The sequence below is a fragment of the Capricornis sumatraensis genome, chromosome 10, assembly GCF_032405125.1.
Source record: "Capricornis sumatraensis isolate serow.1 chromosome 10, serow.2, whole genome shotgun sequence".
In the NCBI taxonomy this organism is placed as follows: Eukaryota; Metazoa; Chordata; class Mammalia; order Artiodactyla; family Bovidae; genus Capricornis; species Capricornis sumatraensis.
The window spans coordinates 14220129-14243660 of record NC_091078.1 but is presented as its reverse complement, the minus strand read 5'-3'; the positions used below and the strand labels follow the sequence as shown (position 1 = coordinate 14243660).

The window sequence follows — 23532 nt, the reverse complement described above, 5'->3', positions numbered from 1 at the left end:
TGAAGTATAGATCATCCTCAAGTTGCCTCACTAGTGTGCACAAACTGCCAAGAGGGCCCTGGAAAACTCCCCTCTTTCCTATACTTCCCCAACCCCTTTTAGGCTGAAATGAGTCTGCTTCAGCAACAAAGAGCATTTTGTATGCAGACATCCTGCCTTTTTTTTTTTTTTTAATTGAAATCTGAATGTGGTGAGTCTGAACTAGGGGCTGGGGTGTGATTAATTACAGCAGCCATCTTAACCTGCTCAGAGGCTGGGCCTGAAAGAAATGAGGCCAGGCCGAACAGAAATTCAGTTAAGGATAGGGAGGAATGTGAATAAAACTTTGTTAACTGGCCCCTGTCTTTCTTTCAGCTGCTGATGCACGGAGTTGGAAGATTAAGGAATCAGTTCCTGTTTCTCTGGTTCTGGCCGACCCTAGAATCAACTCCCTTGATTGGAAATAAACAGGATTTTCCTTTCTGTCCCCAGGAATGTGACGGAGGAAGGACTCTAGGGGAAAAGGCCTCGTCTGCCAAAGAATAATAATAATAACAAAGCTGACAGTAGGAATAAAATATTGCCCTCTTCATCAAGGCGATAAGGAAGTATCCAGTTATACGTGTTGAGCCTTCTCACTCTCCATATACATATGTCAGAACTTCAGAATTTAGCCCAGGTTTGATTTGAACTTTCTGTCCTGTGGTCGTCTTGAGTGTACTGAACAAATTGGGCTACATGTCTCACCTTTGGTTTCAGAAAATAGGACCCCAATTAGAGCACTTCGTGTTGACGTATTACCTTAAATGCCTGAGTATGAACCTCTTTCCTGGAGGGTGTGTCTGTGTCATGAGTGCCCCCAGTGCCTGGCATGGGGCCTAGCCTTTGGAAACCGGGGCAGAGGGACTGTGATATAAATGGGTGAGGCATGGAGTCCTCCAACTCCCTCTCTCTAGGCTGAGGAATGGGATGAACCCAGATGACTGCATGAACCTTCCCTTCCCCTTGGTGCTCCTGGGGCAGGGACAGGAAGCGCTTTATGCAGGGAGAAACCCCAATAAGACTCAGCCTCTCTGTTGATTTCTGCAAACTCCTTGTGTTCCAGAGAAATCATTTGCCCACTTCTGGGCCAGCTGGATATGAGTTTGCTCTCTCCCCTCCCAAGGGGAGGTCCATGTTACCTGAAGAAACTTCCCTTTTTGGTTAAGAAGGTGATGAGGTAGAAGAATGTCCCCGCCCTGCTCACTCTTCCAATCTTCCTTGGTTCAGAGATAGATACTTTTTCCTCCTTCTCCTCTCCCTCCTGCTCCTTCTCCTTGTTCCTCTGTTCTGAAGATTAACTTCCCAAAGCTGAGGGGAGTAAGGAGAGGTGAATCCAATCTGTTCCTAGAGGAGCCCTCCTCCACTACATTAAACAAATGTTTACTCTGCTGTGTAACTTTCAATAGCTCCCTGTTGTCATCAATTTACATTTCTAACATTAAAGCCCACTTTAATATGAGCTGTCTTGAACTTTGTTCTTTGTAATTTCCCAATGTTCTCTCCCCGGAGTCAACTGGCCTTCCCAGTGTGTTCACTTAGTGGAGACGAGTGGTTGGAGAGGCATTTGAGGCAAAACCAACAGCTAAAAGGCATGCAGAGGATGGCACAAGCAAGAAAGGAGGCCAGGGAGGCAAAGGTTGACGGGATATAAAAGGTCTGAGGGACGTAAGTATGATGATTGGGGCTCAAGATTTTGGGCTGTATTATTAGACTGGGAGGAAGCCATTGAAAGATTTCAGGTGGGGTCAAATCCAGCTTTTAGAATGATATCCCTGGGGCTCTGTAGAGAAGGGAACTGCAGTGAGGGGGTTTGGAAAAGTGGCAAAGACCCCTGCTTGACGTTGGTGTCACTGGTGGATAGGGTCTGCAGAGCAGACTTTCTGTGCTCAGAAGACACAGCCATGTATGGACGTAGGGGCATGGATGAAATGACCTTAGGCACCCTCCTCCTGGTGGGAGGGAAGAGTGGGGTTCCAGTTTCATTTCTGAGTAGGTTTCAGTTTATTTCCACGTGTTGTCTCCTTTGGGTCAAAGCCCTTTTAGGAAGGCCAAGGGGAAAGTTCCCCCCTGGGAGGGCAGAGTATCACTTCCTCTTTTTCAGGCAGGAAAGGCAGACAAAAGACAATGGACCAGAGAGGGTGTGTCCAGCAGAGAAGGAGGGAGGAGCCGGAGGAGCTGGCCTGGGGCAGGAGGCCTGGAAGATTCCCTTTGATCCCCCTTATCTCTGGAGGGCAAGCTTGCTTATTTGGCCAGTGAGGCCTTTTGTTACAGCATTTCCTGGAGCCCCCCAAAGTAAACACAACCAAGTCTATGTTCTTACAGCTCTACTTTACTGTGTCTGCTCCTTCCAACAGAGAGAAAGGGCAGGCGGGTCAACCCTCAGAAGTCACCCCGACTCATCAGAATGCTGACAGTAAAGATGCATGTTACGATGCATTAGCACCACGCCTGAGAGAGAACTGTGATGGCCACAAAATGCTGAACCACCATTATAACCATCATCATCAACTGAACAACTAGGGCTTTCTAAGATCTAAGGTTTAGATCTATGGAGTAATAAAACGGGAACAATAAAAAGGCCTGTGAACACCCTCTTTGATGGAGGTGGGAAGCTACAGTCATCAATAAGTCTACTGAACTGAGGTACTTGCAATGCCCATGAGACCTGGAGTCTGGCGTGTCAGGAGTCAGTTTTCCCTTCTCTGTTCAGATGGTGCCTATGCCCATTGGTATTAAAGAAGCAGGGTGGAAAGGCTAGTTACTGCTGGGCTGGCTCTCAGTTGCAATAGGGCATGGGTAATACATGAAATTGAACTGGAATCTGGTAATTTTTTTGCCAGCAAAAGTCTGTCCAAAGATACGGTTTTTCCAGTAGTCATGTATGGATGTGAGAGTTGGACCATAAAGAAAGCTGAATGCCTAAGAATTGATGCTTTTGAACTGCGGTGTTGGAGAAGACTCTTGAGTCCCTTGGACTGCAAGGAGATCCAACCAGTCAATCCTAAAGGATATCAGTCCTGAATATTCACTGAATATTCAGCTGAAGCTGAAACTCAAATACTTTGGCCACCTGATGCAAAGAACTGACTCATTTGAAAAGACCCTGATGCTGGGAAAGATTGAAGGCGGGAGGAGAAGGGGACCACAGAGGATGAGATGGTTGGGTGGCATCAACGTCTTGATGAACATGAGTTTGAGTATCCATGAGGTTGCAAAGAGCTGGACGCGACTGAACTGAATCGCTTTGTGCATCCTGGTGATGGAGGTGTGAAGGCAAAAACAGGCATGGAGAAAACTGGGGCCCTTTCAGTGGAGGACAGGCATGGACATCCATCTGCGTACCCACGGGGCCTGACTTCATCCAGACAGGAGGCAGCAGAGGCCACCCTTCACTTCCGGATGCAGGGAAGATGCGTGTGGGGAGCTGACTCCTCCAATGACTTGCAGCCTCACATTTAACATTTCCCTGTGAGATTAGAGAATACATTTGGGAACATCATTTGACTCTTCTTCCCGGGGAGTATTCCTGTCAAGTAGGGTGCTACTAGCCGAGCCAGTGCTTTACTTACAGAAAAATTCAATTTCCTCCTGCTCCCCGTGCAAACGGAAACTCCATCAAGTATCCTTTCAATCTCTTAACTATTCCCCTTCCCCCTTCCCCTCAAAGTTGGGGAGAGGAGTTTCCGCCCAGACGCCCCTCCTCCCTGCAGTTGAGGACAATTGTGTAATCCGGATTGTGACACAGAGGAAAGTCCTAGCTCTCCATGCTCCTGGCTAACGGTTCAGATGGGGAGCTCATGATGGGAGACCTCCCCACTCCACTGTCCTCCGTGCGCCCCCACCAACGCGGCAGGGCTCTGGGCGTGAGATGGGGGACCTATTCTTGTTGTCTTGACCCCTCCTGAACGATAGGGTCCTGGGACGCCCGGGGGTGGGGAGCCGAGAAGCCAGGTGGTTCCCCCGCGCCCCAGGTGGGGCGCAGGAGCGGCGGGCACCTGTTGCGGCGCGCGGGGCGGTAGCTGAGGCTCACCTGCGCGAGGCCCGGCCCAGGGCGGCCGGCGGGCGCACAGCTGAGCCGCGGTTCCGACGCTCGGTCCGCGCCTCGGGCTTCCGCCGGGTCAGCTGACCGCCCAGTGCGGAACTAAGCGCCGGTCGCGAGCTTCCCGCCGCCACCGCGCTCCTGCTCGGCACTCGGTACCGCGCGCCCGCCCCGTCGCCATGGCCGGGCTTGTGGTCAGTGGAACTCAAGTAAGTCCGCTGGGGCCACCCCGCCCCCTCCTGGGCACGGTCGGTCTGAGGAGGGAGCTCTGGGGCGAGCGGCGTCCAGAGGTCAGACGGGTGCTCCGTGCCCCACCTCGGGGCTGCGTCTGCAGCAACGGAGTGAGGCAAGCCTGAGGGGAGCACCGGCGCGGGAGGAGAGGGCGGGAAGACCCTCAGGTCGCCTGGACCCTCCAACCCCAGCGCTCAGTGACCAGAGGCCAGCCTGCGGACCTCTCCGTCAGGTGGAGTGGGCACCTCTCCCAACCCACGGTACTTTTTCGAGTCCACAAAAAGGTTGTAATTTCTTTCATAATCAGAAGGGAAAAAAAACGTTTTAATATATATGTCTTTACACCAATGCAGTTTTAAAATAGAAATGGTAGTTTTAGAGTTTTCTTTTTCTTCTTCCCTCCGACGGAGGTAGGAGCCTCTGAAAGACACAGTGAGGATCACGATGCGACCGTGCAGGCGCTGGGTTGCAGGGCTTCGCTGCAGACTTGCTCCTGTTCCTAACCCTAGACCTGTTATCAAACACCGGTAGAAGGCTATGGTGCTCCAGTTTTATTTTGGCACCTGACTTTAACAGGGGGCCTTGGGGATGGCAACACTCTAGTTTCCACCTGGGGTGATAGACACCCAGCTTTACTTGCTGTCAGCCCTGTAGAGACGCTTTAGTTGTTTTTAGTCATTGCTGGAGGGTTGGACTCAACTACTGGGGGGCCAGGTGCCTTTTACTTGCTGGAGAAGCCAGGTGTCCCTTACAAGCTCTGATTGAGCCGGCCCTCCTGCTCCCCTGCTTTTCCCAGATGCCCTAGAGAAATGGTTCTGAGGTTTTGCAGCTCTCCCCTTGGATTGCTTGAGGCAGGTAGTGTCAGGCACAATTAGATTTTGAGATTACTTTGGGTTTAGGGAATGTTTCTCCCTTCTTAGAGTTCAAGAGTTAGCAGGCCAGGGAGGTACTAGCCTGGGAAAGAGGTTAAAATGAAGTGTCTTATTTAGCTGGTATGGAAAAGGGACTTTCTGGGCGTTAATAAGGCTGCAGAGGGAAGGGCTAGAGGAGGGCCTCTGCCCAAGCCAGGTCCCTGGCCCTCCGAACCTAGGTCTCTGCATTTCAGAGCCAGGAGTCTCGGTGTAGCTGCTTCCAGCTTCACGGAAGACTTGACATGGGCCTGCCAACCATCCTGTGCTTCCCTTTCTCATCCTCTATTTCCAAAGCTCAATTTTTTTTTTTTTCCTTTCTCTTGAGCCCCTTGATTTTAGCCCATCCCAAACAGCCCAAGGGCAGTGACCTATGAATGAGGCATTTTGGGCCCTTGGGTACTGTTCTAAACAAATGGAGCTGCCAGGGCAAGAGCTGAGCAGGCAAGTTGGGGGAAATGCCCTTGTGTCATAGGTGCCCTGTATTCTAAACCTGCAAGGTCAGTGAATCTGAGTGGTGGCTCAGGGCTTCAGGTCTTTTTATCGTTCTGCCTTTTGCAGCCATTATAAGATGTAGCACCTTGAATGTGTATCACATGGTCCTTCTCAAACTTGGGATCCTTCTAAAAGAGTGGGGGGAGGAAACCCACTTCCCATGAGCCCACACTGTTAACTGTTTTTATTTCAATATTGCTTAAGTATACAATCATAAAACCAGATAAAACTTTTTCTAAGTTCATATTTAGAGGGCCATAACCCCCCCCAAAAGGGATGGCTTAAGTGTAAAAGTGTAATAACACCCATAAAATTAAAATAAACAATGAAATGGATGATGTTTGCTGAAACCCGGTCACTGCTTTTGATGCTGCTGTGGCCTGGTGGCTGTGGCCCTGGGTTTTAGGAGTTGCACAAACCTGAAACAGCACATGCTTGGGGATGTTGCTGTCCTCCCTGCACTTTTCTCTGTACAGTGTTTCAACATGGATTTGACTCCATTTGGCCTTCTGTTGGCATGAATGCATCATTTCTATTCAGCACGAAGGCCTCAGTCTTCCTTCTCCACCAGCTTAGGACAGTTATAGTAATGGCATTAATACAATTGCAGACACACATGCAGACTTGGAATTGGGATACTGAGATCTCATACCGGAGAGACAGGGGAATAAAAAACCCTTTCCGCAGGGACACTGGTGTGATTCACTACCTACCTAGTGGCCACAAGGTGCCAAGGACAAGACTGTGGGCTTTAAATATGTTAACTTATTTCATTCCTGTAACAAATAAAATGAGGATAAAATGTGACTCATAGGCTTATTTAATGAGGATTGACTAGTTAAAGTGTCAATAACCTCAGATATGCAGATGACACTACCCTTATGGTAGAAAGTGAAGAACTAAAGAGCCTCTTGATGAAAGTGAAAGAGGAGAGTGAAAAAGTTGGCCTAAACCTCAACATTCAGGAAACTAAGATCATGCCATCTGGTCCCAACACTTCATGGGAAATAGATGGGAAAATAGTGGAAACAGTGTCAGACTTTATTTTTAAGGGCTCTAAAATCACTGCAGATGGTGATTGCAGCCATGAAATTAGAAGACGTTTACTCCTTGGAAGGAAAGTTATGGCCAGCCTAGACAGCACGTTAAAAAGTAGAGACATTACTTTGTGAACAAAGGTCCGTCTAGTCAGGGCTATGGTTTTTCGAGCGGTCATGTATGGATGTGAGAGTTGGACTGTAAAGAAAGCTGAGCACCGAAGAATCGATGCTTTTGAACTGTGGTGTTGGAGAAGACTCTTGAGAGTCCCTTGGACTGCAAGGAAATCCAACCAGTCCATCCTAAAGGAGATCAGTGCTGGGTGTTCATTGGAAGGACTGATGTTGAAGCTGAAACTCCAATACTTTGGCCACCTGATGTGGAGAGCTGACTCATTTGAAAAGACCCTGATGCTGGGAAAGATTGAGGGCAGGAGGAGAAGGGGACGACAGAGGATGAGATGGTTGGATGGCATCATTGACTCGATGAACATGGGTTTGGGTGGACTGCAGGAGTTGGTGATGTACAGGGAGGCCTGGCGTGCTGTGGTTCACGGGGTCGCAAAGAGTCAGACACGACTGAGTGACTGAACTGAACTGACTAGTTAAGAGCCAGGTGGGAGGCTTTTAATAAATATGAGTTATTACATTATTCTTAACACCTTTTGGGGGTGGTTAGCAATGGCAACCCACTCCAGTACTCTTGCCTGGAAAATCCCATGGATGGAGGAGCCTAGTGGGCTGCAGTCCATGGGGTCGTGACTGAGCGACTTCACTTTCACTTTCCACTTTCATGTATTGGAGAAGGAAATGTCAACCCACCCCAGTGTTCTTGCCTGGAGAATCCCAGGGCCGGCGGAGCCTGGTGGGTTGCCATCTATGGGGTCGCACAGACTTGGACACGACTGAAGCGACTTAGCAGCAGCAGCAGCAGTGTTTAACTAGTTTATAGAAGAGGAAACAGAGTCTATGAGATTGTGACCCATGCACGGTAATGCAGCTAGTTAAGTAGCAGCGCAGGGATGTAGATTCATGACCAGAGTTCTTTCCATTCATGGAGCTTCCAGTACTGCAAATCTAAAATTAAGGATGCCTCACCTCCAAGTGGGGGCAGGCATCCTGAAATAACCTCCTTTCAATCTGACTACTGACAACACTCCCCCCATCCCCAAAATCTGTGAGCCAGACTATCTCAACTGCAAAGAGAAACCTTCTGTGTCTTGCAGTTTGGTAATTTTCTGCAGCTTCTGCTCAGAGGAGCTGAGTGTGTGTACATGTGGAGATCCTGCCAAGATATTATTTTTCTTTCTGGTGTTCCTCTCTGTAGGGGTCTTGAACTTGATATGGTTTTATTTCCCTGATAATGGTGTCCTTTTCTATTGTAATTCCACATGGTCAAAGTCTTGGGGGTACGTATTACATATGTATTATGTATATATTACGTATGCATTACGTACTTGGTACATATTACATACATATTTCAAACTAAAAGTATGAAACTTTGTTCATTTCACTCAAAATCAAGATAATTGACTAAACGCAGTGCCTTCTCATTTTGGGTGGGCTCTTGCTTCGGTGGCATTTAAATCTGTTAACCTCTACATCCCTTTTCTTGTTTGGTGAAGACACAGGTTATTTTTGTTCTGGTTCTTCTAGTTTCCTGTTTTATGTTAGGTGGTCCTATGCTTCAAGAAGTCTCCTGACATCCTGAGATGTAATGTCTTCCACTCAGGAGCACTTCTTAAATTAGTCTCTCCTCTCATTATGAGTGTTATTTGCAGTGCCTGGCAGTGATTGCTTGCTGTTTTTAAGCCTTTTCCAGCCAATTTGAACCCTTCAGCATGGTTGACTTAACTCCCATCTCAAAAAGCTTCCAATTTACTATGAGGGTGGTCCAAACATATACATGGCTTATCAAGTTGCTGTTCTTAGTAAACTTTGGAGACTTGGTCTTCATCTCTGTGAAATAGGAGCAAGTTGTGATTTGTTTAGTTCTCCTGGGATACTGTCATGTTGTTGTTTAGTCTCTCAGTTATTTCCAACTCTTCTGTGACCCCATGGATTGTAGCCTGCCAGGTTCCTTGGATTTCCCAGGCAAGAATACTGGAGTGGGTTGCCATTTCCTTCTCCTGACCCAGGGATCAAACCCACGTCTCCTGCTTGGCAGGCGGGATTCTTTACTGCTGAGCCACCCGGGATGCTCTGTGATGTTAAAATCATGGAATAAAAGAAGCTAATGGAAGTTTTGTCAGACATGCTGTGAGTGGTTGAATGCTTCATGGTGGTGACTCTCCTTAGTGTTTGTTTGCTCTGTAGTGGAATTTTACAGAAGATGAAAGGGAGCAAATATTCCTCTTTCTGCAGGCTCTAACGCTCTTCTGGGACCTTCCACATGGCATCATGAAGTAGTTCTAGATCTTTCAGCTAGGAAGACTCATTTTGAAGCCAAAACATGATGATAGATAGCTGGCATTTGTTGATCAAGAATATCCACATTGTCATGTGCATATTTAAGAATTCCATAGCCTCCATGTTGGATGTCCTTATTCCTGGTGCAGAATGTGGTCCAGACTCTCCTTAAGAAGATGTATTATGCAGGGCAGGCCTCTGGAGTCTTAGTTTCCTCATATAAAGCATGAGGGATTTTGACTGAGTCCCTGCTACATTTAATCCTTTGTAACCCATGAGGAAAGAACTCAGTTTCCACACTGAAAGCTCAGCCTCTCTGCTGCATATATAATGGAGGTCTTGAATGATTTTGATATGTACAAGATGGGTAAAAGGGATAGGTTTTCAGGTGAGCACCATGGGCCTAGGGGTCAGTGTGAACATATAATGCAGAAGCAGCTGCTGATGGTGAGCAGCTGAATGAAGTCCCTAGATTCTCCAGTCTCTCTGGAGAATCCTTTATCTCTGCTTGGAAGCAGAACTTAATTTGTTACATGAGAAGAGAGGTGGATCTTATGTAGAGAGGGGAGAGATTACCATATTGAACTTACAGCCCTTTAGTTTTTAGTCTGTATCTTCGTGGGTCAAAATTATTTTATTGGAATCAGCTATTTTTTTCCTGTCTTTTCTCCCCATTTTGTATCTTCCAGTAATGAAGTTACTGAAGGGTAGTGAACACAGGATGTTATATTGTCCGCAACTGGTCCCCATTGGATAGGAAAGGGTTGAGAGATGACTTGAAAAATTGAGGGTGCCAGGGTGCAGGGTGACTTGTTTTACAGGTGGAGCCATATGAAAGTGCAGCTGTATAGTTCTGTGATGGTCAGAGTATCAGTAATTCGTAACCTAATTTTAACCGTTTTAACCTAATACTGAAGATGCAAGATGGCCACCATATTCTTATTCTCAATTAGGAATCACGACCCTTTCACCCCCTAGGACACCTCTCTCTCATTCCAGGATGTCTTGTCTGTATGTGGAAGAGCGAAGTTTTGCAAGCCGGAAAGGATCAAGGCTGTAGCCTTGTAATGGGCTGGAATTTCTACTGAGCAGTTGAGGATGGGCTCCTTTTGTGGGAAGGCATCATGTATTGTGGCCCGCTGCTGTCTGGTCACTGGTTTGTCTTACTGCTTCTGGAATTAGTTGCCAGTCCTGCCTTCACTGCTACCTGGAAACATAGGTTTCAAAAACTCGGTGCTTGGAGCAGTGAGAAAGCCCTCTGACCTCCCAGTCAGAAATTTTGGGATCAAATTTCAGTTCAGCCTCCTAATATTTGGGCATACGCTAGGTAAATAATAATAATAAAAGTAAGTGAAAGAATGCTTAAGGGAACACCTCTGCCAGCAGAATGGGGTTGATTGCCAGGGGCTCCCTGGAGGACAGTCTTGGAAGCTCTGGCCACCCGTCATTGCCCTGTCGCCTTTGAGTCGGCTCTGTTCAGAGTTCGGAGGACGTTTTTTACGTGGTTGTAATAGGATGGGGTTGGCGGTCTGAGGAGGTGTTCTTGTCCAGCCCTATTTGTTCCAGCACCCTGCAGGTTGAATGCTGGTAAGTGCATCTGCTGTGTCTTTCCTGAGGTAATGTGCATAACAGGGTATTTGGGGGAGGGGGCACCGAGGCAAGAGAGCAGGAGAGCCGAGGGGCAGCTGTTGGGAAGGCCCCTGAGTGGGAGGCTGATTGCTGTGATTATATCAGCATGCTCTGATGTTGGGGTTTTTTTTTTTTTGGACATCTGAATCCGGCCAATTTCAGTCCAATTTCCCTTGTGCTGGGATTAGTCTCCATCGTGCTAAGTGTACCAAGAAAGGGGAGCTGTTGGCAGAGTCCCTGAAGCCAAGTCCCAAAGCTGACTTGATCAGGGAAGCAGCCACAAATGGGGCCTTCTTGTGTGAGGAGCGCGTGTTTCAAGTTGCGGAAGCAATCATCGGATCAGTGGCGCAGGGCTGTGAGCAGCTGGGTGATTTCCGTTGGCCACATTGTTTCTGTTCCATTTTTATTTCCAGGTGTGCTACATAGGCCAGGACTGCAGAGAGATCCCAGAGCACCTCGGCAGGGACTGTGGACACTTTGCAAAGAGGCTTGATCTGAGCTTTAACCTTCTGAGGTATGTAACCTTCATGAGACAGACCAGGCCTGGGAGACTGAGGCCCCGTGGTGAAGGCCTGCAGATAAAAGCCAGACAGCCCAGGTTTCCAAAGGGACCCCAAAGGTGTGACTCTGCTTCACGAGGTCCTCTGGCTCCCTTCTTGCACCCACAAAACAGTGAGTGTGAGTGTCCTCTGGTTCACATGTGTCCCTACGAGGGGCCATCAGTGTCACTTTGTTCTTGTCCTTCCTCCCTGATGCCCGTGCGTCATATTAGAAAACTCGTGGAGAGGAAGAGAGAGAGAACCAGCAGGTGAGTTGGGGGCATTTAGGGATGCTTTTGTGGATGACCCCATTGCGCAAAGATTTGCTGAATCCAAGGTAGAGTGTCTGTGTTCTTCTTTTTTTTTTTCTTTGCCTTTTTATGAATTGAAACTTTAAATATTTGTGATGATGATTTCTCCCAGATGGTATTTCAAAGTAATTCCAATGCTGTTGGCATGGGGTAGGTGGGAGGGAAGCTCAAACAACTGTTCCAGACTTGGCAGAGAAGGTAAGTGTGATTGTCTATATTATTCCAATGGAGAAAACAGTTATTTCTTCCTAAAAGGTTCTGAATTGTGACTGGTTTGGGGACTCGAGGGAGGGAGCTGGGAGATTCTTGGAAAGCAGCTATCAGTGGGATAAATTGGCAGGGATCCGGGTGGTGGCTTTTCCTAAGGAGGTGGTTCCATGCAGAGCTTTTTCCTAAGTGTCTCCTTGAGAGCCGTGCTGTCCTCTGGTAGAACAGACTGTCTCCAGGTGGAAGGAGAAGGAGGAGCTGGAGTCCCATCCCAGGGCTCCGATACTTTACTTCTTCCACAGTGTGGAGTCTCTTCTCTCCAAGGCAGGACACTCGGGCATTACAGATTCTAGCGAACATGGACAAAGCTTGGGGCTTTAAAGGCACTAGAAGGTGGAAGGGACTTAAAGCAAAGCCAGCAGAGCTTCATGGGCTGGTGCTTAGGAGCTCACGGCTGTGCTGAGATGCATCATCTGCACAGAAGGGGCATCCAGGGAATTGTGTTGGAAGGGAGTGGGCGCAGTGTGCTCCCTGACTCTCAAGGGGTTTGTGGGCTTGCGAGAAGACATGGAAATGGAAAATTCACAGAGTAACACAGAGTGGTGAGGGTGCCAAATAAACTCTGACTCTGAACAAATGAAGGATGGTTTTTGGTCCCTGCCCAAGAAGGGGACAGAATACAGTCTCAACTGATGGTGCCTGAGTCATGTGTGCACCTTATGCAGCTCCCCAGAGTAGGCTGGGGCAGAAGGTTCTTCCCGTGTGACCGGCATCTGGGTGTTTGGGGCTCTTGACTCAGGCAGTGGCTGCCTTGCTGCTGGGAGCCCGGATGTGGGTTTGAGGAGGCTGGGCCCTGGGAGGGGTATGAGCAGTCACAGGTCATGGGACTGGGCTGTCAGGTCTGAGGAAACAGGGCCGTCTTTGTCACATTATGGGGCCCTGCCTCTCTGAGAAGGGGTTCTTGGCTCTGAGAGGCTGGATCTTTAAGGACTTATCATAGGAAATGATTGGGCCTGGAGGCAGGAAAATTTTGTGAGAAGGAGGTTGGTTCAGAAAAAGAGAAAGGAATTAAGACTTTTGTTAACTTTTTGTTGAGAGGAGAAGAGTTTTTGTAAGTGTCGAGTTTGAGGAATGATCTGATCAGGAACCTGTTCTTGCTTGTGCTGTGGTCAGTGTGTGAGTTGTAGCTGGGTTGGGGGCAGGGATGAGCCATGGAGGAGTGAGGTCTCATGGAAGGGTTTATATTAGGACTTGGGTAAGCTGGAAGGAGTTACAGACCAGAATGCAGAAGAGTACCTCTGACTTGATGTGGTGATAGTGAGATTGACTCATCTTTGATGGTTTTATTTACCTAACTTGGGAGCAAGGGGAGGTGGCACTGTTTCTCTTGGGTGTCAGAGGAAGATGTAAGCTTACACACGTCCTTTGCCTTCAGTTGGATAAAAATTCAAAGATGATTTAGATGCTTGTCTAATTCCTCTTTGGGGAGAGAAAGGGAGAAAGGAAGAGAAAGATCATGAACTTACCTACCACACAAGTGGGAATGTGATTCCTACCAGGCTGAGGGGGTCGTCATATCCAGAGGAAATACTGCAGATCCCTGTCCCACCTTTTGTAAAAGGTTTCTTCCCAGCCCTGTCTTGTCATTTCCACGGGATTTGGCGGGGAGCATATCACCCTATATTTGCTCTGCACCTGGATTTACTGTAGCTCGTGGTTCTAACTCTCTGCTCTGTCTTGTGTTCTCCCTCTCGGCAGCCTATCTGGTCCCATTCTCGACACCCCCTTCATCTCCCTGGAAGCTCAGTACAACATTACTGTGTATTATGCCAGTTCAAAGTGTACTGGGAGAGGCAGGGTGGTAATTTTGCATGCAGCAGGAGTCGCTGGGATAGTGTTCTTCCTGAAGTCTTCTGGGTACTCCCTTGCCCTGGGGAGTTTCTCCCTGGCTGTTCCTCTCCTCAGGATCAGGTCTCCTGCATGTGACCAGGTGCCCCTCTTTCCCAGCCACTTTCTCTGCTTTCCATGTTCCTGATCGTCTTTCCAGCGCTACCCTCAGAAACACAAAATTCTTCTCACTTTGTTATGTTTGGAAGAATCACCCCGCTTCTTCTTACAGGACATCTCTGCAGGCTTCCTTATCTCATCCAGAGAGTCATGTCAGGGTGTTGCCTTAAATAGAGCCATAGCCCCTAATACGAATTTTGCTACTCCTATAAATCACAGAATCAGCTGCAATCTGTTTGTGCTTTAGACTGAAGCTTGTTTTTAGGCAAGGAGTTCTGCTTATTCATTTAAAAATATTTACTAGTACACATGGCATAATTTTTAGAAGGAACAAACCTGTAACAGATGAAAAGAAACTCTCCCTTACACATATGTCCTTTGCTTACTGGTTCCCGCCTGCACTGGTAACTACTGGTAGTTTTGTCATCCTCCAGAGTTAGTCCATGCATATACTAACATGAGAATTTCTTGTGGGGCTAGATTTATATTACTTCTTGCCAAGATGTTAGTTAAAAGAGAGGCACTAGGCTTCAGTTAACCACTCACGATCAGGACATCCTTCTCTGTTGTCTTGCTGTTAATTCAAAGCCATTCACCATCATCATTGTTCATTTCGTTCATGAAAGTTTCTGCTGATTTGCTCTATGGCTACCCATTCATGCTGGAGGGGAGGGTGGTTATGGATTTATAAGCTCTGAAACATTATTTTTTTCTTTCCATTACACCTCAGGGTCTTCTCTCCTGCATTAGCTGTGAATCCATCCCTCCCTCGACTGGGTTGTACAGTAGTAGACTGGTTACTGCTCTATGCAAAAAGTCTTGGAAACTGAGGCTGTCTTGCTTCTGTGACTCTGTCCTGGGAGGATGAAAGCCCCTGGACCCAGTATGTTCCCTGACAGGTTGGAAAGAGAAGCAAGACAAAGGTCCAAATAAAATTCCTGGCTTCCTTAAAAGACTCAGATATACCTACTCTCTCAACTCGGATCTCATCCTTCCTGTTATGACTGGATGAAACCCAGGTGAGCCACAAAGACAAGGAACTGGGACCAGCTCTCTGGACACGATTCCTAGGGGCAGGTAGGGTCCTGCCATCTCCCCTGTAATGGCCACAGAGGGTTTAGGAAGCTTATTAGGTAACAGCCAAGAGGAGTGAAGTTGTGTCCCTTGCACTTGGATGAGTTAAAGATCATGTATCCATCCAGTGTTTATATCTACATGAGAGTGTACTTTAGATTTTATTTTTTGAAGACAATCTGCTAAATAATAAAACCGTGATCAGTATAGAAATCTTGGGAAAACCAGAAGGGTATGACAGAAACCCTCTTTCAAATTTTCACTGATAATCTTACCACCCAGGAAGCTCCATTGTTAACATTTTATTGTCTTGGGTGTTTCCTGATGCCAAATATCTTTAAAATGATGCTGTTGCTTACAGTGTGTTGGAAACATATTCCCATCTCAATAAATACTGCATTACATGTTTTAATGGTTTCTTATTTCTTCACTTCAGTCGCTCAGTTGTGTCCGACTGTTTGTGACCCCATGGACCGCAGCTCACCAGGCTTCCCAGTCCATCACCAACTCCCGGAGCTTGCTCAAACTCATGTCCATTGAGTCGGTGATGCCATCCAACCATCTCATCCTCTGTCGTCCCTTTTTCCTCCCACCTTCAATCTTTCCCGGCATCAGGGTCTTTTCCAATGAGTCAGTTCTTCACATCAAGTGGCCAAAGCACTGGAGCTTCAATTTCAGCATCAGTCCTTCTAATTCTTATTTCTTATTGTTGGACATTTAAATTGTTTCCAGATTTTTACTGTTATAAAATCTCTCTTATAAATTGCCTTGTGATACTCACTGATGAATATCTCTGATTAGTTGTTTGGGGCAAATTCCTGGGGACAGAATATTCAGAAGGCCTTGATGCAGATGGCAAGTTGCCCCTGGGAGGTGATACCAATCTATGCTGCCAGGAATATTTGAATATCCATTGTCCCAAACTCTTCCTTTAACTCTTTTTGTTTGTTTGTTTGTTTTTTCCTTTTACTTCTCTGATCAATACAGAGAATCCTCTGCCATCACCAGTGCTGGTTCCTTGATCAAGGAAAAGAGAACTTGGTAATAGTATGTTGCAGTTTTCATCATGCTTCTCCCTGGACTGGGAAAGGACAGTATTCTCTCTGGTGGCCCATTTCTCTCTCCCATGGGCCCTGAGTAGGTTGCCCACTGAGCTTGTGAACACAGTGGGCAGAGCAGAGTTCCCACGGCACACAATGATAAACACACCTGTGTCAATATGACAGTGAAATTGAGAGGGCTTAATTGATCTATGGAAACAGGAAGCTTACATTTTAAAAATGATTGGCAGTTGCATCTTACTTAGCATCCCTCTGGTAAATGTACTGGATGGGAGAATTGCTTAGGAGATGTCTTAGGTGAGAGCTTGCTGCTTCTCTGACTTTGTCAAGGATGACAGTGATGACTGGGGAGCTGGGCAGCTCCAGTAAAACTGTGGCTCTGTTCTTCCCACCAGGCAGAGCGGTGGACACTGGGTGCACTGTCAGATCTTTGAGGATAAACACACCACCGCATCGATGCCTGGTTACTAACAGCTGGGCAGCACTGGGCCTGTTAGCTTGCTTCCCAGTTGGGAAAATGGGCAGTGTAATGAAAAGAACCAAGGCTTTGTGGTCAGACCATCCTGTCTTGAAATCTTATGACTGTCTTTCATTAGTTGTTTAACTGCCCTTGGGCTAGTTACAAAAATATTGAATGTGTAACTGTATAAAGTGGCGGTTTAGTCACTCGGTCATGTCCGAGTCTTTGCGACCTATGGACTGTAGCCACCTGGCTCCTCTGTCCGTGGAATTCTCCAGGCAAGAATACTGGAGTGGGTAGCCATTCCCTTCTCCAGGGGATTTTCCTGACCCAGGGATTGAACCTGGGTCTCCTGCACTGTAGGCAGATTATTTACCATCTGAGTTATCAGGGAAGCCAACTGTGTATAAAGTGCTTAACACAAATAATAGGTCTTAAGTAAGCGTAGCCACGGTTATTTCTTAAACATGGCACTAGAGAAGCTAAAAACCCACCCTTGACTATCCATAAGGGCCATTTCACTCTCTGTTAGTCATTGGGATTCCTCACAAACATTCAAGATTTCCTCTTTCTGCATGTGGTATGTTTGCACACCTTCGTACCCTTTGGTATGACCAATGGGCAGAAACTTTAAGAGCCAGCACATAATTTGCAACTTTCTCTTCTTCTTGCTATGATTGTCAGTCTTGGGTTCTGACCATAAATGGCCAGAATCCATTGCTGATCTATGTTGGACATAGATTGTAAATGAGAAATTTGTGTCGTAAGACAGAATATTTAATAGAGCATAGCCTAGCCTCTTCTAACTGGTACAAATACTTCGGTTTGCCAACTCTCTGACATTGCATAGGCTAAACCCACTTTATCTTACATACATTTTTCATCATTCCCAACTAGAAGCATTCCTGTGTTCAAATTACAGTAGGAATGAGTAAGGGAGAGTTCTCTGCCTAGACTCTTAGGAGAACAGCTCGAAGGGCATGTTCTGTCAGTATTGGGTTTTCATCAAACCATTTCTTTGCCATCAAGGGCCGTGGTCATATTTGTTTTCAAATGCCAAATATAATGGTCTTACTTGGGGAGCTCACTGATATTGGAGTGGGAGTAGCAACAGAGCTCTTGTTGGTGAGACTTGAGAGGAAGAGATAATGGGAAAGACAGGGTTTAGTAAGAGAAACTGTTGGTGAATTTTCACAATAGTTCTAGGGTTTTGATAAGCCTTGAGTGATTAAAGGAGGCAGGGTCTACATATTAGAAGACGTGTTCTCTCTGAGATGGGCAATGCTATGAAAAGTAACCCCCCCACCCCTTTTTTTTTTGGTTCTAAAAATATCATTGGCCAGTCTAGAGTCTCTAACTACCAGCTGAACATACAGTCAAAAGGTGAAGTGGAAAATGAACTGGCAGGTAATATTTAATGTCTCAGTAGCAAGACTCATGTTTCCTTGACTTACGGCACTTTCTGAAGCGACCTTTATGACTGTGTGTGCATGCTTAGTTCCTCAGTTGCGTCCAGCTCTTTGTGACCCTTAGGACTGCAGCCTGCCAGGTGCCTCTGTCCATGGGATTTTTCAGGCAAGAATACTGGAGTGGGTTGCCGTATCTTCCTCCAGGGGATCTTCCCAAACCAGGGATCGAACCTGCATCTCCTGTGTCTCTTGCACTGCAGGCAGATTGTTTACTCTCTGAGCCAGCGGGGAAGCCCTTTGTGACTGTGTTATTACCAAAAACAGCTTCAAGTAAAACAGGGAGGGAGGGAAGATGGTGAGGGGAGTGGGTAGCAGGGCACTGCAAAAGAGGTTTATATGGTACTTTCCTGCCTCTCTCCCCACAAAATGTCCTGACTTTGCAGATTTCCACCCATTGGCCAGAAAATGGGGGTACTGAGCCATAGAGTATAAGCCCAAGGTGGGGAAGTGGTGGGCAATTGGTGAGAGTTGTCTGAGAGGATATGGGGCTTTCCCGAGGTTCAGCTTTCTTAGAGATGGTGCTGCTCCATGCAACCATGACTTGCAGTGTGGTTTAGAAAGGGCTTTCGTAAACCTTGTCTCCATATTTCCTACAGGGCTGCCTCCAGGATGAGAAATTCCTAGACATTTTAAGTGAAAGCCTTTTATTTCTCATCTCACCCATTTAACTCCTTCAGAATCTTGGGTTTATTTTTATTTTTTTCTTATTTTTTTTAACCTCACGTTGTGGCATGTGGGGTCTTGGTTCCCAGACAAGGGATCGAATCTGTACCCCCTGCTCTGAAAGTGTGGCATCTTAACCACTGGGACCAGAAACCCAGAATCTTGGGTTTGCTTTCTTGGTAAAGTTTCTCTCCCTAAGCTGTTGGGAGCTTGGGCCCTGCCTGCTGCTCCCTCCTCCCTCTGCCCTGCTCTGCTCTGAGGTCATCGTTAGGCATGTGGTGATGCTGCTCTGTGCTGTCAGGGTGGCTGCTGGGGGCAGTGGTGATTTGAGGGAATAGGTGGGGGGAGAGACAGGTGAGCTTAACCCTTTCAGACTCTCTACTCACTGGTCTTGCATCTTCTAAACCATGAGATTCTATCGCATTGATGGGGTGAGCATTTAGTGGGTGAGGCCTGGAGTAAGGCCTCACCTTACTTTGGGTGAGGCCAAAGTAAGACAGCTTTGGACCAAAGAGCCTTCCCGTTGCCATGCCAGCTGCACTGTGTCGAGGAGGACCTTTGAGTCCTGTCAGAGAGAGCTTCATGAGAGAAAGCAGCTCTGTAGATAAGTACCCAGAGGTGACTTGCTAGGTTGTGCAAAGGAGTCCAGGGACAAGGGACCAAATAAGTGATACCAGTCATCATGTTTATTTTCTTATTAACACGGAACTGGTGTCATGGAGTACTTGCTACATGTTAAGTAAGGCTGGACAGAACACCTACTGGGTGTCAGCTCATTCAGTCTTTCCACCAGCCTTTTCCATATGGTTTCCTGATGGTTAAATGGGAGAGCTGGGATTAAATGGCTCCTGTGGTTTGACTTCAGCTTTACAGTTATTCTAGATTGTTCCTCATGATTTAAATCAGTGTTTTCTTTGAAGACGGGCAGTCATTTTTCCCCCCTGGAGGGGGGTTTGTTTTTTTAAAATCACAAATGACCTGTAGAATTCACAGTAGCAGGATCAGAATGGCTCCTACAGCTCCAGGTTGGAGCCCAAAGAAGCCTTAGAGCTCTGTCTGTCACATTTCCTTCTCTCTCCAGTTTCTCCCAAGCCTTCCTGATGTACAAAGACCTCGTGAGGCCTGGGTCGGCTGGGAGTTGAGGGTTCCGAGACCTCATCCCTTTTATCGCCCCCACCTCCCCCCAACCCTGGGTGTGCCTTAGACGGCCACGGCCACTCTCGGGGAGAAGCGGCTCAGCATTTGCCGTGGCTCTGCTGTCGCAGCCTCAGGATGAAGAACCTTGAGACAGATGGCTGTGTGCATGACTTTTGGTTCTGGAGGGAAAAGAAGGGGGTGGTGGTGTGTGTGTGTGTGTACATGTGCACGCGTGCGTGCGCACTTGGACTTGCACTCACTTGCATGCACACACCCACCTCATGAAAAGCCTTGTTCCTCTTGTCTTCTCAGGGACTGCCGTGTTGGTGATTTCAGCTGTTCCTGCCCCTTTATGATGAAAGGGGAGCGATTGCGCTTTTTTGCTGGGTGTCTGTGTTTAGTTGCAGGGATGTGATAACTACAAATGCTCCCTGGCCGAGACTTTCCCCATAAAAGCGCTCTTCGGTCCCAGCTGCTTTCTCTTCGCCTTTGCACTCTCACCCTCATCAGTGCTGCAGCACAAGGCCGCTCAGGACTTTAAACGAGGGAGAGACATACACACATGCTCAGGTTTCCTTTTAGAGTTTAAAGAAAAAGACACCTCGTCCTCCAGACCCATCATTATGGGGATCAGCTATGTGCCCCCCACCTTTGCACCACCTCCCTTAAGCTCCTCTCTGAGTTTATACAGAACCCAATTTTGCAGTCTCTTGGGTGTCTGCTTTTTCTCTGATTCTGAAGAAATAAGAGACGGATAGAGCAGGGAAGACCGACAAAAGAGCTTTTTTTTTTTTTTAAGTCCCTGAACCATTTTTGAGATAAAGCAAGACTTACTAAAAACAATTGGAGAGGAGGGTGGGGAGAGGGGGTGTTAACCCCCGCACGCACACGGACTGTATTCTGCAGCTGGAGACATGTTCTAAGAAAATGCACCATTGTTAAAACTTTTTTTTTCCCCTGATGGATTTATTTATAAGGTAGAGAAATATTTTCCCCATAATTGGGTAACTCTTAATAGTAGCAATTGCATATTTATCAGTGTGAGGGGCTGTTATTAATGTAACTGTCAGACCCAAACACATTTCTGCATTAAATCCATTTAGTATGTGCATTATTCGGGCTCGAATGTCACCGGGACATCAAAGCCCTGTAGGCATGGAGAGCTCAGTGCCCTGCTGTGGCTGAGGAACAGGCCCTTGATCAATAAATGTAACATGTTAATGCAGAGCAAATAGAATAAAAGATTTCTTTGACAAGACATGAAAAATCACCTTGTGGCAGCTGGCATGTGATGCCGTTTCTGGGGAGACACTAGCAAAGTTGATCTGACAAGTAAAGAGGAGAGATGATGGTTGTAAGGTGCTTTTGTTTCAAACTTCTTTCTTGACCTGTCAGGTTTTGAAGGCGCCTCAATGGCTCTTTTTTGTCATGTGAAAATTGTAGTCTTAGGTAGTTATGAAGCAGTTATCTCTTCTCAAATTGTGAATGCTGCTGTTTAATTGATTCACTTAGCATTTGAAACTGTCACGCATTAATAATTGCAAAATCCTGTAGATACTGCGCGAGTGTGTCATGCTTAAATGTGTAGTTATCAGAAAATTAATATCCTTAATGAACCGGTGCTTTCAAACTAACATTGCATGAAATCTCTTTTGCCCTTTCATTTGCCAAAGCCACATCCGCCAGTTTGCCGAGAATCACCTCTCGACAGTTTGGTTTCTTGATGCCCGACAAATGCCAGCTTTGCTGTGGGTACATCGCATGCTCAATGACAATAAATATAGTAATTATACTGGAGTTAGTAATTAACATAATTGTAGTCAATTACGACAAATACAGTGCAGAGCTAAATAAATGAGAGGGGAGAAATTAGCAAGCTAATTGATTTATCTGTACTTGGCTTTCTATTACAACTGGCAGGGCTGTTTTTCTTGGGGTGGGGGGAGAGGAGGGGCAGAAATCCCCACAAGGATTGTTTACAAATAACTGATTTTGTTTTGAAGTTGCTTTGTCTTTTGACGTATTATGCATCACCCACCCCCCAACTCTGCTTACAAGGAGAATAAAAGGAAAGAAAAAGAGAATTTAAATGTCAAGGGAACATTTTGTGAATTTAGCTACATCCAGCCGAATGCTGCAGCTAAGAGGAGACAGGATTTAGCTTTTGCTAAGTCTTGAGGGGTTGTGTTTTCTTCTCGGCTATTGTCCTGGTAAAAGAAAGTTTGAGCGTGTGTGTGTGTGTGTGTGTGTGTGTGTGTGTGTGTGTGCGCGCATTCACAAAATCTTGTCTCAATCAATGATGCGGTACTTTCCTGGAAGATACATTTGGGGATTATATGTGCGTGCTAATTTGCTCAGTTTTGTGCTGCTGGCTTGGGGTAGGAGGAGGTGGATGTATTTTACTTGGTTCAAACCCACTTGCTCTTGTTATGCTTTTTTCTTTGGGTGCTCAGGGAAGGGACAGGGAAGGATTGGCCAGTGTTTCTGGAGAGGCTAGGGGAGGGGCTCCAGCAAGGACCCACTTTCTCCTTTCCACATTTCAAGCTTGGCTGGGATCCTGGGCTGTTGCACTCCTGAGGTTGCCTGGAAAGTTGTGGGGTTTCAGTGTGTGTGTGTTTCGAGCTGGTTTATTCTGTGCTGCCTGGAGCCCTGGTTAATGATGTTATCATGCGTCTCTGTTCTTTGTTCACCTCTTTTAACAAGACTGCTGTTTGTGCCTCTCAGGGAAAACCTATGCGTGTTTTAAGGCTTGGGGTCAAATCTCAGCCCTGTTTTGTTTTGTTTTTTTTTCCTCGCAACTTTTAGAAACAAGATTTTTTTCCCTCTACTTTTTGATACAGGATGGGGATAGCAGCCAGAGAATTTTAAAGGTTGGTAGTGCTTAAAATCTCACCTTGGTCTCACCCAAGGTTAAAATTGAGTGTTTTCAGGACATGGCGGTTCAAGTATTCAGCATCAGTTGTAACCTTATCAGAGCCCTGTTAATCCCCTGAAAATGAAGCAGTTTAACAAATTAAAAATGTGTTTCAAAGCCTTTTACTTTGCTCTTCTTGAAGATTCCACTGGATATGTTCTGAATCTGATAGGAACGGGAATCAGAGGCAGCAGTTTTATTTGTATGTAGATGGTACATGTAATCATGTGTGACCTTGTATGGAATTCATTCTTTCTGTGCAGTAAAATGCTGCCTGTATTTTGGAACACCAGAATGTACTCGGACACTGCTTAATGTGATCATTCTTCATGTGCACTTCATTCGGAAATCAATATCTGATGTGAAATATTTATATACAAGGAATCATTTGAATTATTTAATGTTTGCCAGCATAATGGCCTTCCTGATGAAGTCTCAAATTATTTTAGTAAATGCATGGACCTTTGGAGCAGAAAAGACTTTCACAGTTAGAGGTGGGGGACGATACTTGGAATTTGAGCCTGACTTAGTTTGGTATGTGTTCAAGAGAAATTGATGATTTCTCTGTGTAGCTTTGTTTACCAAAAATAGATAATTTCCAGATATTGTATACCTCCAGAGAGAGCTGTGAGCACCTGTGAGAAGCAGTGAGGTGAGAGAAAACAGGTGAAGAAAAACCCCTTTGCTGTTGACCACTGTCAAAATGTGGCATTTGTAGTGTTGCTGCTGTCTGTCGTCTCAGCTCAGCTGCAGTTTTTATACTCCGTCTTTTCTCCTTTTCCAAACTCAGATGTAGAGCAGATGTGAGTGGAGCGAGAACATAGGATGGTGGCAAAGGAAGCCTCTTTTCATTTTTATTATTTTACAAGTAAAGTTGCCCTAATTGGAGCTAACTTTTTTTTGCCCTTGTGCTGCTAAAGA

The 23532-nt window shown here is 46.4% G+C and overlaps 1 protein-coding gene across 2 annotated transcripts in view; it reads left to right on the top strand.

The window, feature by feature from the left end:
- The first annotated feature begins 4175 nt into the window (after nucleotides 1-4175).
- The window catches only part of LRMDA (leucine rich melanocyte differentiation associated), a 1204472-nt gene continuing 1185115 nt past the window's right edge, over nucleotides 4176-23532 (top strand). For both annotated transcript variants that reach the window (XM_068982759.1, XM_068982760.1), the window contains exons 1-2: nucleotides 4176-4269; nucleotides 11183-11283. In XM_068982759.1, coding sequence (XP_068838860.1) covers nucleotides 4240-4269; nucleotides 11183-11283 — 131 coding nt within the window. In that variant the 5' untranslated portion in view covers nucleotides 4176-4239. The remainder of the gene's footprint in view (nucleotides 4270-11182; nucleotides 11284-23532) is intronic.